The sequence below is a fragment of the Hemiscyllium ocellatum genome, chromosome 7 (assembly GCF_020745735.1).
Source record: "Hemiscyllium ocellatum isolate sHemOce1 chromosome 7, sHemOce1.pat.X.cur, whole genome shotgun sequence".
In the NCBI taxonomy this organism is placed as follows: Eukaryota; Metazoa; Chordata; class Chondrichthyes; order Orectolobiformes; family Hemiscylliidae; genus Hemiscyllium; species Hemiscyllium ocellatum.
In genome coordinates this window covers 113,050,682-113,065,793 of record NC_083407.1, presented here as the reverse complement: position 1 = coordinate 113,065,793, position 15,112 = coordinate 113,050,682, and the positions used below count along the sequence as shown (strand labels likewise).

The following is a 15,112-nucleotide window of genomic DNA, read 5'->3' as shown; positions in this document are numbered from 1 at the left end:
AATCTGATTCTTCCCTCCTGTTACCAAATAGGGCAGATAAGGTTTTTGCATACTCGTGTTGCTTGTTCAAGATAAATGTGCATCGTTCAGGCTATCTGACTGCATAGCTTCTTGGCTATGGGAGTGCAAGGCATTTTATCTTCTGGATCTCTTTGAGAACCATATCTCAGAACAGATTAAACAAATTTTACTGACACAAAGTTTTGCCACTTATTTCCCTCCCTTCTGCGTGATTAGTTGAGTTTTGAAAGAGTATTCTCTTGTATTTTGCACAACTGGTAAGCTTTCCATTTCTCATCCATCATCCTTTCCCTCAATTTGGTTGATTGTGCTCTTGTGTTGAGCTTTGACTCCGTTCACATTTTTCAACAAGGTTTCTGTATTTAACTTTGGAATATGTGGAGCATTCTTCATTCTAGTTCTCCTTAGATTCCTTTCTTTATTTCCTCTCTGGTATACTGTTGTTGCCATTTTCTGAACTAAAGTTTCAACTACATGGTTTCCCATTTTCACTCTTTCCTGTCAATCTTTTCCCTTTCCTTCCCATCCTCCAAATTGAACTGTCCTCTTCTTCGGCTTGTCTCACTCACATATCTGAGAATTGGCTATCTGTCAAAATCCCTTATGAATCTGTAGCTACTTTGTTTGCAGTTAATCCCCTCACTGTCGTTGTGAGGATTCTACGTTGACATATGAGACCTTCTATACTGGCATTGATTTCTTGTTTGAAGGGGCATCACCCCTAATCAAAGTTGATAAGGTCCTGACTCTGTCTGTTCCACTTAGCTCTTTTTCTTTCTCCTCTAAAAGCTCACAGTAGTGTTTCCTTGACCTCCTCTTCCTCCCAAGCTGTCTCCTTATTCAGTACATCATTCTCCAGTATTTCCACCAGCTCTCTCTGCTACCACCGAACACATCTTCTGAAGAAAGTGTCCTCCAACACTGGTCAGTCCCTGGCTTTATTTCAACAGCCTCCACCCTTTTCATGGCACCTTCCAATGGAAACATAAGAGACGCTACAATTGCTTTACCTGCTCACTGTTGAAAACCCAGTCACATTTTACAGGTGAAATGGCAGATTGCTTGTGCCACTGAGTTGTGTAATGTATCATTTGCTGTTTGTGATCCTGCCACCCTTTACATCAGGTAAATTTAGCTTGCAAGTGTGACCCTATGCTTTCCATAGCCTTTTCATTTTAATTCTCCACTCCAGCTTTGGCATCAGTGACGTTTAGTGTTGTCTCAAGGAACAACATTGTATCTTTCGAATCAGTATTTCAGAGGCTTCTGGGCTGGACATTGAATTCAACAATTTCAGTTTGTAACCTTTATTCCTGTTTGTTTATTTTGATTTTTGCATGGTGACTATTCGTAACTTTGCACTTTCCAAAGAATGCATTTTTTGAAGGCATCTTCTGATTGTCCCAAGACAATTATTGATCCCCCGTCTTTGTTTTTCATGCTATCATTCACTTTCTCTTCCATTGTACTTTAAAACTATTACTTTTCTTAACTTTTTCCAATGCTGATGAAAGGCAATTTACCTGAAATGAGAACCCATTTTCTCTCTCTACCAGTGTTGCTAGACATGCTGAGGATTGTCACTGTTTTCTCTTTTGTAATTCAGAATTCCAGTATCTGCAGTATTTTGTTTTTGTATTGTCCATTTCCTCCTTTGGTTCGGCTACTCGCTGTCCTTATTAGCTTTCCTGATTTGAATTTGTTCAGATTTACAGGTCTGTTTTTATAAGCTGAGTTGCCCCAAGGTTTAAGAGCTTCCAAGTCTTTGTTTGGAAGGTTGTGGCTTTTTGATTTTTCTGTCAGTCAAGTGCATGGTGAGTTACTCCATACCATGTGGATTCTCCTGTTCCTGACTGGTCTGAGTTCAGAAATCAATGGACCAGTGCTGCACTCTGGATGGAATCATAATTATATACTTTCTTATTTCAAGAACCTGTTGAAGAAGCTGAGCCACCAACAAAGAAGAAAAAGAAGAAAGAGAAGCAGCAGGAGATGGATGTAACACAGGAAGAGGAGGAACCATCAACTTCCTTTCTTACAGAAGAGGTAAGAGCGTGAGGATTGAAGTGCTATGCAGGTAGTAGTTACATAAATCTTGGGTGCTCTTACGATTTGGGTAGTATTGTTTTGGGTTGGGGATTGATTCAGGGAAAGTAAACAGGGTTAAATGAAGCAAGGTGCAAGGGTATTTAAGTGAAACTAAGAATACAGCACAGGAACAGGCCTTTCAGCCTGCCAAGCCTGTGCTGATGCTTAATTCTTACATAGCCCCGCTACTTATTTCTGTCCCTCCGATACAAATGGAAGGTGAACAACAAGATACACCCTGAACATTTTCTAACGTGCCTGCTTCCACCACTTCCACTGGCAGTGCGTTCCAGGCACCCACCACCCTTTATATTCAGTACCCTGGCTGATGAAGGCAAGCATGCTGTATGCTGTCTTGACCATCCTAGCAACCTGTGTTGCCACTTCAAGGGATTTGTGGACCTGGGCAATCATCCCTCTGTATGTTAGTGTTGCTAAGTATTTTGCCAGTTATTGCATTGTTTGCACCTGAATTTGATCATCCAAAATGCATCACCCTGCATTTGTCCAAATTGAACTCCATCTGCTATAACTCTGCCCAAATCTGCAATCTGCTGTGTCCTTTGACAAACCTCATCACTATCTGCAACTCCTTCAATTTTGGTGTTGTTCGCAAACTTACTAATGAGGCTACCTACATTTTTTTTCAGACCACTTTAATAAATTACCAACAAGTAAGGTCCCAACACTGATCTCCATTCCAAAAAGCACCCTTCCACAATACTGTCTTCTATGACCAGGCCAGTTCTGTATCCATCTAGCCCTACACTCCGGATCACGAGACTCTACCTTTTTGTTTCAGCATGCCATGATGCTTTGCTGAAGTCAGAGTAGACAATATCCACTGCCTTTTCCTCATCAATCATTCTTGTCACTACCTCAAAAAACGTCATCGTATGATATCAAGTTATAGTCCAATACGTTTATTTGAAGTCACAAGCTATTGGAGCATTACTCCTTCAAGTGAAGTCTGACTCTTCACCTGATGAAGGGGCAGTGCTTAAAAAGCTTGTGATTTCAAGTAAACCTGTTGGACTATAACCTGATAGCATGTGTCTTCTGATTTGATCCACCCTAGTCCAACAGTGGCTCCTCCACGTTTCAAAACTCAATCTTAAGTTGGTGAGACATGACCTTCCCTGCACATACCTATGTAGCCTATCACCATCAAGTCCATTCACTTCCAAAGTGAATAAATCTTGTCCACTAGCTTCCCCACTACTGACGTCATGTTCTCTATTTTCCTTCTCAAACAAAGGATACAAAGATATCTCTTAATGCCTCAGCTATTACCTCCTTGCCATCCACAATATCTTGGATACAGTCACGAACATGAGGTTACATCATTCTGTCTGGAGGTTTGATCTCTTCCTTCTTCCCCCCTCCCCCCCCCCACCATGACCATTTTTGGCGAACATAAGTCTGTTCTTTGATTTTATTTTCCCTGTCCCGTCATAGGAGCTGTCATTGAGCTCCCCTTTTGAACCTGCAGTCAGTATTGTTTCCAATTGACTATCCTGATCCCTAATCGTGATCTGCATTGTTCTAGATTTTTATTCAGAAAAGTTTCCCAGTCACTGAAATAATTGCCCTGTCAATACCAGGATTATCCTTGCACCATTTTTGAACAAAGCCATTCTTCTGCTGTCCTTGGGTCTTTTCAACCCTGTATCTGTGGAGATTAGAAAATTATCGCCAATCTGACTTTAGTCAGCAACCTTTTGTGTGCCATTGGTCCTGGTGATTAATCAACTTTCCTCATACCAGCTTTTTTTCAGTTTTTAACTCCTCCTATATTTCAGCTTTCTCCTCTTTCACTTGGCAGTACTTTCTTCGTAAAGTCAGGTGTAAAATGCTCATGCTGTTTCAACTGACTGACTCTTTCTTTTGTTTAGCTCTTTCTTGGTTCTGAATTGTCCCCATCCTGTTACTATCCTTGTTATGAATTATAGGGACGAGACTTCAGATTCTCTTTTATATTGATTGCCAGCCTGCTCCCATGTTGTTGTTTTGCCCCTCAATTCCTGGCACTTCCTTTTATTTTGTCCATTGAATCCTTTGCAATATATTTTGTTTCCTCAACAACTGTACTGTTGCTGAAGAAACCTGGGGCTGGTGTTCAGCTACATAATTCTTTGAAAGTTGCATCATGGGATGGTTAAGAAGGCATTTAGCACCCTTCATAGAATCCCTACAGTGTGGAAGCAGTGCATTTGGCCCCACAAGTCCACGCTGACCCTCTGAAGAGTATCTACTTGGGCGCATTCCCCTACTCTATTACTCTGCATTTTACCCTTGACTAATGCACCTAACCTACACATCCCTAAACACTGGGCAATTTAGCTTGGCCAAATCACCTAACATCTTTGGACTGTGGGAGGAATGTGCAAACTCTGTACAGACAGTCGCCCAAAGCTGGCATCAAACCCAGGTCCCTGGCCCTGTGAGGCAGCAGTGGTAACCACTGTGCTGCCCACTTGCTTTCATTGTTCAGACTACTGAGTTAGGATATCATGTTGAGGCTGTATAGGATGTTGAGGAGGCCTCTTCTTGAAGTCCCCTGCTGTGTTCTAGGAAGGATATTATTGGAGAGGGTTTGGAAAAGATTTACAAGAATGCTGCTGGGATTGGATGTAGTAGTTATAAGGAGAGGCTGGATAGGCTGGGACTTATTTTGCTGGAGCATAGGAGTTGAGGGGTGATCTTAGCAGTCCATAAAATAATGGGCATGGATAAAGTGGATAGCTAAGGTGTTTTCCCTAGGATGGGAGTTCAAAAATTGAAGGCATATTTTCAAGGTGAGCGGGGAAAGATTTAAAACGGACTGCAGGGGCAACATTTTCAGTATATGGAATGAGCTGTCTGAGGAAGTGGTAGATGCAGATACATTTGTTACATTTAAGTTATTTGGATAGGTACATGAATAGAAAAGATTTCAGGGAATATGGGCCAAGCGGGAGCAAACAGGACTAGTTTAGTTTGGGACATTTGGTTGACATGGACAAATTGGATCAAAGTGTCTTTTTCCACGCTCTACCTCTTTTCCTGTCAGGCTCACTGGTAAATCATCCCTTGTTTTGCATCTTTCATTCTCTTGAATGACAATGTAACACTTACTACTTTCTAATGAACTGAGAATATTCTAATTCTGGAGTTTTTGAATGTCAAACAGTAGGTATGCACTCCCTTCGGAATTGGTTCCAAAGAGGTTGTACCCTGCTGTGCTTACAATTGTAATTCTTTGTTCTGTCTCCATAAATGTTGCCAGATCCTGCTGAACATTTCCAGCACTTTGGTTTCGTATAATCATAGGTTATAATAATTAACATTTTGACTTTTCAAAAATTTTCAGATCCCAGAAAAGAAGAAGAAGAAGAAAAAGAAAGTGAAAAGCGAGTGACCTGTTTCCAGTAAATGATAGACTCTAATTCTGTTCAAAGCTTCAGTCGGCCCTGACTGTCCTCTTTACTCAAAAGGAGGCAAATGTTTTTTGATGGCAGTTACCAGAACCATTCGATTGAAGCAAGACTCTTCAGTTATTTTTCTATGAAAATGGTAAACCTTTTGGTATAAGAAATGGGGCTTCATTTTCAAATAAACTGTGGCCCAAAACATTTGTTTCTTGTAATGGTAATAATTGGAATAATGGACATTTTGTCAAACACATTTTCCATTGTGCAGAAAGAATACACAAACAAAGTATTTTGAAAATCATTTGAATTCTTTAAAGTGCTATTTTCAGTAGAAGTGACTAAGAACAAAGCTAGTGCATACTTGTCAGGAAGGAAGCCTTCCCATCCTTACCTGGACTGGCCGGCACATTTTTCCACCCTTCCTTTGAGCAGGTAAGACTGGTGTAGAAAGCAACTCCCAGATGTGCTGAGTTTATCAGAATTTGTCTGCTTTTGGCTGCTAAACATCTGTATATTTATTCATAGAGAAACGTAGAACACTAGCTCTGTTCGTGCAGCCAATAACAAAGGTTACGTTTTAATGCTGAGTTGGCTTAATCTTGGCCCAAGTGGTTATTATACCTGATCACAGCTCTCTGAAAATGAATGGAAAAACATTTTGGCAGACTTTGACAGTCATTGCCCGGGGATGCATGCAAAGAAACGGCACTGATTGTGGAAGTAGTTCTGCTACTGGTGATCTGGGAAATACTCACCTGTGGCTCTCAAAAAAACAACTAGACGCGATTGACAACACAACATTTTAAGAATACAGGACGACCCTCGTAACTGCAGGTCCTACAACTGTGGTTTGTTAGATGTGGTTTACCATGGACCGAACGTATCACAGGGAACATTGCAGAACCAGGGACTGGGCTGCTGAGAATGTAAATTGCCCATTTAAATGAATGGGTTCACATTTCCTATCTGTGGTTTCAAGCTTCCACAATAGGTCTTGGAATGTATCCCTGCAGGTACAAGGGGACTACTGTAATTACAAAGGCAACATGAAAATGTCATTAAATTGTGTTTTTTGTCACTTCAACTATTTGCCGTATGTGAGTGTCATACAGTGTACTTTGAGCTGGAGTAATACCAAGATTAACAAAACTTATGCTTTCTTGGCATTGGATTTTTTTTTTGTAAGGTGTCTTGCTGGTCTTGCATGTGGTACAACTAGTGATAGTTAACTTTTAATATTGGGCTATTCGGAAATTATGTATTTAGTTACTATCAACATTAGCTGATATGAGTTTTGCACAATTTGATTACGATCATTTTGTTGTCATACTGGTATCTTTTACATAAGCTTTGCTGGGCAAGCCGGGTTCATTTTGGGATGTCAGGCAAGAATGCTACAGCTTGGAATTCCTCTTTGAGCGGAGGCTCTATCTTTAATGGCCAGACCTGGTTGGAAATGTCTCTGGCTGCTCCAACTCTGTTCAGCTGGTGAGCAAATTGGAGGAACATGAATGTTAGACTGATAATTGAGTAAAGGGAACCACAAAATGTGATTCTTTACCAAATGCAATGTATGTACTACCTGAGAAGATCAAGGGAGCTACGCTAAAAACAGTCTAAATTGCTTGCTTAAGCACTATGAAGCACAGTTCTGCGAAGGGATCAGGTAAAACGGAGAAAATAGTATCAGAATAGCTTTAGTTAAGATGTAGTACCACTCAATCAGGTTAAGACCAGCTGCACAAAGAAGACTTCTTGGTAAAAACAATGACTGCAGATGCTGGAAACCAGATTCTGGATTAGTGGTGCTGGAAGAGCACAGCAGTTCAAGCAGCATCCGAGGAGCAGCGAAATCGACGTTTCGGGCAAAAGCCCTTCATCAGGAAGCCATCTTTCTGAGTGAGTATCAGCCTAGGAGTTAAATTGGAAGAATTTGTTGCCAACACAACACACCTGCAAATATTTAGTGATAATGCTGCCCAGGCATTTTTAATGATACCTCTGGTGGTAAAACAACAGTGCTGCTCAACTGGGGTTGGATGGGGGACTGATGAGAGGGTGGAATAAGAGGGGAGGCAATGGGAGGGTCATGGTGACAGGAGCACTTATTTTCATAAAAACATACAAACTAATCAATACCTGAATATCTTTCATTTAATCTCATATTTTCTTTCGGTATCTGTATTTTGCCTGTTTTTCAAATTGTATTCTGTACCTCACATTTCCTTGTCAAAACTACCAAACTACCAGTGTTAACCTAAACACACCAATTGGATTTCACTATCCTCAGTTTAGAGGAGATAGACACAGTGGTAATATCAGTAGGCTAATTAGGATGCATAACTTTAAATGCCACCAACAGTAGTATTGGAGTGTGAATTTAATATGAAAAGTTAACTATAGACCAGTCATTGGGGGACCACTAGAGTATTGTAAAGGATGTAATAGCAGACAGATATTGAGAAACAGTATGATCAAGCAGAGTCAGCAAAGCTTCATGAAAGGAAAATCAGGCCTGACAATTTTATTAGAATTTGTTGAGATGACGAACAGTGCGGATAAAGGAGAACCTGTTGATTTGGATTTGTCAGAGGCATTTCATAGAATATTGTACAAAGGTTATTTAACAATAGCCCATGGTGTTGGGGAGAGCATACTAGCATGGATAGAGAATTGGCAAGCTGATATACAGTTGGAAAAGGTGGGCATTTTTGTGATGAGCTGAAAATGTGCTGGAAAAACGCAGCAGGTCAGGCAGCATCCAAGGAGCAGAAGAATTGACGTTTCAGGCATGAGCCCTTCAGGAATGAGGAATGTGTGCCAAGCAGGCTAAGATAAAAGGTGGGGGGGAGGGGAAATGAGGAAACTGGAGAAGTCTAAGTTCATCCCTTGTGGTTGGAGGGTTCCTCGGTGGAAGATGAGGTGCTTTTCCTCCAGCCATCGTGTTGCTATGGTCTGGCGCTGGAGGAGTCCAAGGACCTGCATGTCCTTGGTGGAGTGGGAGGGGGAGTTGAAGTGTTGAGCCACGGGGTGGTTGGGTTGCTTGGTCCTGGCGTTGAAATGCAAAACTTGCGCCAAATCCTTGTCTCAGTCCCAACCCTCGAACTCAGCACCACTTTCCTAACCTGCAATCTTCTTCCTGACCTCTCCGCCCCCACCCCCACTCCCGGCCTATCACCCTCACCTTAACCTCCTTCCACCTATCGCAGTTCCAATGCCCCTCCCCCAAGTCCCTCCTCCCTACCTTTTTATTTCAGCCCGCTTGGCACACTTTCCTCATTCCTGAAGAAGGGCTCATGCCCGAAACGTCGATTCATCTCCTTGGATGCTGCCTGACCTGCTGTGATTTTCCAGCAACACATTTTCAGCTCTGATCTCCAGCATTTGCAGTCCTCACTTTCTTCTAGGGCATTTTTGTGATGGCAACTTGAAACTAACGGAGTGCCACGAAGATCAGTGCTCATGCCACATTTATTTATAACAGCTGCTAAGAGGGAAGCAAATGTACTATTGCCATGCTAACAGGACACAAACTTGGATGGAAGGTGAGGAATATGGATAACAGACTGCAGAGGATTTGGATAAATGAGGCAAAAATTGGCAGATGGATTAAATGTGAGGTTATGCACTTTGGCAGGAATAATAGAGGACTTAATATGACTGCGCCATATGGATTTTGGAGGTCTTTGTATAAATCACAAAAAGCTATCAAACAAATTCTGATAATAAGGCAATGGAGTGTTGGAACATTATTTAAAACTGAATGGAGTATAAAGTAGGAAAGTCTTGCTAAAACTATACAAGGCATCAGTTAGACCATACCTAAACATTGTGAAGTTTTAGGTTTGGCATTGGACAGTCTGGAGAAGGGTTACTGGCTGATACCAGGTTTGGAGGAACTCTTAGGGGAGGTTGAATAGGTTTGGCCTGCATTGGAGTTATGAGATTTAGAGGTCTTATTGAAACATGCAGTATTCTCAGAAGCTTTCCAAGTTAAATGTAAATGTTGCCCCTTGTGGGAGATTGGAGACCAGAGAGCATAATCCTGAGGGGTTGCCCATTGATTACAAGGAATTTTGTCTCTGTGGGTGGTGGTTCTGTGAAATTCTTTAGTTAACTCTAAACATCTGACAATCTAAATTAATAAGAGAATCAAGGGGTCTGAGGAAAGGAGTTTTGTTATCAGATGAGCCATGATCATCTTGAATAGTGGGGCAGGCTCAGTGACCTACTTCTCCATCCTCAGCGTTGTGCTTTATTTGCATCATCAAAATATGACCAACAGGTGGCAGAACTGCACTTTGCAGTGTGTTGCCGAAAAACAAAATGTTGCAGTTGACAGCTGTAATTCATCCTTGTTCAAAAAACTGGGAACATTGCCAACCCTTTGGTGGGAAAATTCTTAAGACAATTGTTCAGTACAAAGTTAATTCTTACTTGGAGCATGGGTTAATGAGAGATAAGCACTTATTTTGAAAAACAATTGGTAAAGAAATACAGCTTGGATTCCTAAGGGAAGCTAATCCTTGAACTTTTGTCCTTTTTTTACTTTTTGTTCAGAGGATGTTGGTGTTACAGGCTCCACCAGCACTTACTAGCCACCTCACATTGCCCTTGAGCTGATGAGTTGTCTTCTAGAACTGTAGCAGTAGCTAAGGATTAAGTATGTTCCGTGGTGCTGATGGGATGGAGTTCTAAGATTTTGACCTTACCAGCTGGGTTGAATTGCTGCAGTGCATTTTGTAGATAGATAGTATTAGCAAACTTTACCATGTGGCAGTGACAGAGGAAGTGAATGCTCAAGATGGTCATTGAGATGCCAAATAAGGAGCCTGTTTGTCCTGGATGACCTGAAGCTTCCTGAATGTTGGTGGTGTTCTCATCTAGATATTTGAGGAGTATTCCATCACCACCTTTATTTTGTGCAACTTGCCAAACTAGAAGGTTCAGAGAATTCCCAACCTTTGATTTGCATGGCAGCTGCAGTATTTATGGTTGTGCCTTTACAGTTTCCTGTCAACGGTAACCACCAAGATGATAGTCATGGACTCAGTTATAGTAATGCCATTGAATGTCAAGGGGCATTGGTTAGATTCCTTTGGAAATATTGGACAGCATTTATATGAGACATTATTTGCTTATTAGTCCAAACCTGAATATTGTCAAAGTCTTGCTGCATTTGGACATGGACTGTGTCAGTATCTGAAGTCACTCTTGGTGCTTTGATATTTTAGTTACCTACTCGGTGCATTCCATATCCTTGCCAACCGCTGATTCTTCCATTGGTGTCCAACATGCTTGAGTATGGATTCATTCACTTGGATTTGGGAGAGATAGGTACTAATTACCAGGTGGTTCACATGCCCACATTTGACCTGATGCCAAGGGACTTCCATGTGGTTTGGAGTCTATGTTGAGGATTCCAGGGTGACTCTGCACTCGCTGCATTCTACTGTGCCACCACTACTGGTTGGCCTTTCCTGTTACTAAGACAGGGTATATTCAAGGATAATGGTGTTGCAAAAACAAATTGCTGGAAAAACTCAGCAGTATCTGCTGAAAGAAAGCTGAATTAACATTTTGGACCCAGTGACGACTCCAGAATAATAATGAAACTAATTGGGCTTACTGTTAAGTACATCAAATAACTTTCACTGTGCGCACATGTGTAAGTGTAGAATTTTTGAAAGTTGAATTTGAGACCCCCTGCTTTTGAGTGATACTTCAAAACGTGATACGCCAAAACACAGCAAAGATGTTAAAGTAGGTGATAAGTTGCAACTGTAGTTTGTGGTACATCAGTTTGATGTATTGTAGCCATGTCTACAGCTTGACATACTTGAGACAGAACTGATGAGTTGGATTCTGAGTTTTGTACACTTCAGAGCATCAGGGAGGAAGGTGGTTACCTGGACATTTGGATCCGGAAGGCAATGACACTAATGTTAAGCACTTCAGATTTGGTTCTTGGTCAGGGATGAGAGGGTGTGACTGCGGAAAACCGGTATAGTGCAGGAGGTCACATCGGAGGAACTTGAATCCTTGTAATGTCTAATAGGTTCAAGCATCTGGCTTGAGTAGAGAAGAGCAGGGACAACAGGGAGATTGAACAAGCAGACTATAGCACCAAGATACAGAATCAAATACAGATATGAGTTGTAAGGAGTAAAAATGGAGGTAGTTACAGTCTGGGAAGGTCTAGTTAAAGGGAGGCAGATCCTGCAGTGGAGAGCATAAATCACAAAAGTTGTCTTGCTGGCCTAGTGCTAAGGTTAAAGGAGTCTCCTCAGGGCTAGAAAAAAATTTGGAATGGCAGAGGAGGAATCAATTTGCCATGATCTACATGGGTGCCAATAATGTAGGACTACTAAAGAATATCTCCTGAGGGATTATGTGCAGCTAGAGGCTAGATTGAAAAACAGAACCACAAAGGTGGTAATCTCTTGGTTATCTGAGGCATGGCCAAATTGGCATCGAGAAAATAAGATCAGAGAACTAAATATGTGGCTCAGATTGTTGTGGAAGAAATGGGTTTCAATGAATGGGGACCTGGCACTCTGAGGAACAAGAGAGCCTTTTCAATTAGGATGGAACTGCACTGGCACCTAATATCCCAGTGAATTTAATTATTGCAGTTGTGGAGAGGGCTTTAACCTAAATAGTTAAAAGGATTAATCAGAGGAGATTTAATGAGAAATGATGTTGTGCTAATTTGATTTTTAAATGAGGATTAACCAAGTGCAACCGGAAAGAACAGATCATAAAACAGTGCATTAGCAAATAGGCTCGTTAAGGGAAAAATTATAAAATGACAATTAAAGTTTCTTAATCCAAAATTCATGAAATGTTTGTAAAGATGGATGAATTGAAAGCATAAATATAAAGAATAAGTATAATATATCCATCACAGAGATGTCAATGTGATGAAACCTGAAAGTTAAATATTCAAGCTTTTTGGATTTTCTCAAATGATGAGATAAAAGGAAAGGTTTGGTAGCTCTGTTGATAAGGATGGGATAAGTATTGTAAAGATCACTTTTGCACTGTGGACTAAAACTACCGCTATATTGAAATTATGGAAGTTATTCTTTGTTTATTCAACCTATGGAATATGGCCAGTGTTTATTGCCTGTCCTAGTTGCCCTTGAGCTAGTTTGAACCACTGTTATCCATCTACTGTAGGTAGACACTCAATGCCTGTTTTGAGGGTATTCCAGGATTTTGACTCCGTGACAGTGAAGAAACAGTAATTTATTTCCATGTCAGGACAGTGAGTGGTTTGGAGGGGAATTTGCAGGTGGTGTTATTCCCATGTAGCTGCTGCCTTTTCCCTTAGAGATGGAATTGGCAGTGGGTTTTCAATGTGCTCTCTAAGGATTGGTGAATTTCTGCAGTGTATCTGTAGATAGTAGCAGCAATGTGTAATGAGCATCAGTGGCGAAGGAGTGAATGCTTGGGGATGTAGTGCCAATCAATAGAGCTGCTTTTACTGCATGGTGTCAGCTTTGAGTGATGGAGCAGCACCCATCCATGCAAGTGAGAAGCATTCCATTACACTCCTGATTTGTGAAAGGGGCAAAAACATCTTTTTAGAGATATTGAAAAGTTTAGATTCTCAACCAGGGAATGAAAGCATCACTATAAAAACAATCTTATCTCATCAGCAAAGAATCGGGTGCGAGTTAAAAGAAAACATCTGTTGCACGTCTGTGATCGGAGTTGGTACCCAAACTCTTGTTTCTGATTTTGTTTCTTCCCCCAGTATAATACTTATCTCTTGTATTTGTTTTTATTGCATGTGAATTTTAAGAAAGATAAAATATTAGTTACTAGCCATGTTTTCTCACCACTGGTTGAAAACAGTTTAACACTAAATATTTTCTTGTTCCTGAAAACTTAGTATTATGCATATTCCTTTAGTCTGAATTAGTTAGGTAAAACTAGACAATTTTTAGTGATTTATTCAAATCTTCACAAATTTCTGACTCAGTAGTGGGGCTTGTTTTGCAGTGCGCTACTACCTTAGTGAATAGCAGCAATGTAGTTGCAAGAAATTGCTCAGAACATCAAGATGTAGAATCAGGTTGGATGAAGTTTAAACAATTGCATGTGAAAGATGATACCGCTGGGTGTCGTTTAACCGACCCCAGAGTGGGAGTGATTGTTTCAACACTGTAGGATAGTATGAGTCAAGAAATGATGGGGGCCTGTAAGAAATACTCTAAATAGTGGAATTTTAATCTTCTTTACAGATTGGATAAACCAAATTGAAGGTAGGTTTGAGGAGAGAGAAATCATTAGAATTTTACAGGTGAGAAACCTGGTTTTGAAATAAGTGTCTTAAATATCAAGACATTACAAAGCTGGCATTGGCTACAGAGGATAGGGAAAATTGGTTAAAAGGTAGAGAATTGGTAGCTGACATTTAAGGAGAATTTGCTTCACACTCAATGAAGGTATGTTCCATTGAGAAATAGCCTCCATGAAAATGATGTACCATCTGTTGACTCAAGTAATAGTTAAGGATGCTACCAAATTGAAATAGAAGGTATAAAAATGTTGCAAAATTAGCAGTAAACCTGAACAAAGAACAAAGAAAACTTACACCCCAGCAACAGGCCCTTCAGCCCTCCAAGCCTGAGCTGATACAAATCCACTGTCTAAACCTATCGCCCAATTCCTAAGGATCTGTATACCTCTGCTTCTCACCTACTCATGCATCTGTCCAGAAGCACCTTAAATGAATCTACCATGCCTGCATCTATTACCTCTGCTGGCAATGCATTCCAGGCACCTACCACCATCTGTGTAATGTATTTTCCATGTGTATCCCCCTTAAACTTTTTTCCCCTCACCTTGAATATGTGACCTCTCATCATTGAATCCCTCACCCTGGGGAAAAAGCTTATCTCTATCCACCCTGTCTCTACTCTTGATGATTTTGTAGACCTCAATCAGGTTCTCCCCCCGCACCCCCCCCAATCTTTTTTTTTCTAATGCAAACAATCCTAGTCTATTCGACCTCTCTACGTAGTTAGCACCTTCCATACCAGACAACATCCTCAAACCTCTGCATCCTCTCCAAAGCATCCACGTTCTTTTGGTAATGTGTATTCTAAGTGCAGCCGAACCAAAGTCTTGTACAATTTTAACATGACCTACCAGCTTTATACTCAATACCTTGTCCGATGAAGGCAAGCATACCACATGCTGCCTTGACCACTCTACACCCTGTGCAGCCACTTTCAGGGTACAACAGATCTGAACACTGCTCATCGACTTTTCCCAAGGCTCTTATGTTTATGCTACAATTCACTCTCGAATTAAACTTCCAAAATGCATCACCTCATGTTTTCCTGGATTGAACTCCATCTACCACTTTTCTGCCCAACTCAGTCTATCTATATTCTCTTGTATCCTTTGACAGTCAGTCCCTATGCTTTCTGCTAGTCCACCAATCTGTGTCCATTTGCAAACTTACTGATCAGACCACCAATGCCCTTTTCCAGATCATTTATGTATATCACAAGCAACAGTGGCCCCAGCACTTTTCCCTGTGGAACATTTACTGGTCACCTTTCTCCATTTCG

The 15,112-nt window shown here is 41.0% G+C and overlaps 1 protein-coding gene across 1 annotated transcript in view; it reads left to right on the top strand.

Annotated features, from left to right (window-relative positions):
• nop58 (NOP58 ribonucleoprotein homolog (yeast)) overlaps positions 1-5,723 on the top strand; it is a 34,108-nt gene extending 28,385 nt beyond the window's left edge. Inside the window, exons 14-15 of the mRNA XM_060828105.1 lie at positions 1,952-2,067; positions 5,462-5,723. Coding sequence (XP_060684088.1) covers positions 1,952-2,067; positions 5,462-5,509 — 164 coding nt within the window. The 3' untranslated portion in view covers positions 5,510-5,723. The remainder of the gene's footprint in view (positions 1-1,951; positions 2,068-5,461) is intronic.
• The last annotated feature ends 9,389 nt before the right edge of the window (positions 5,724-15,112 follow it).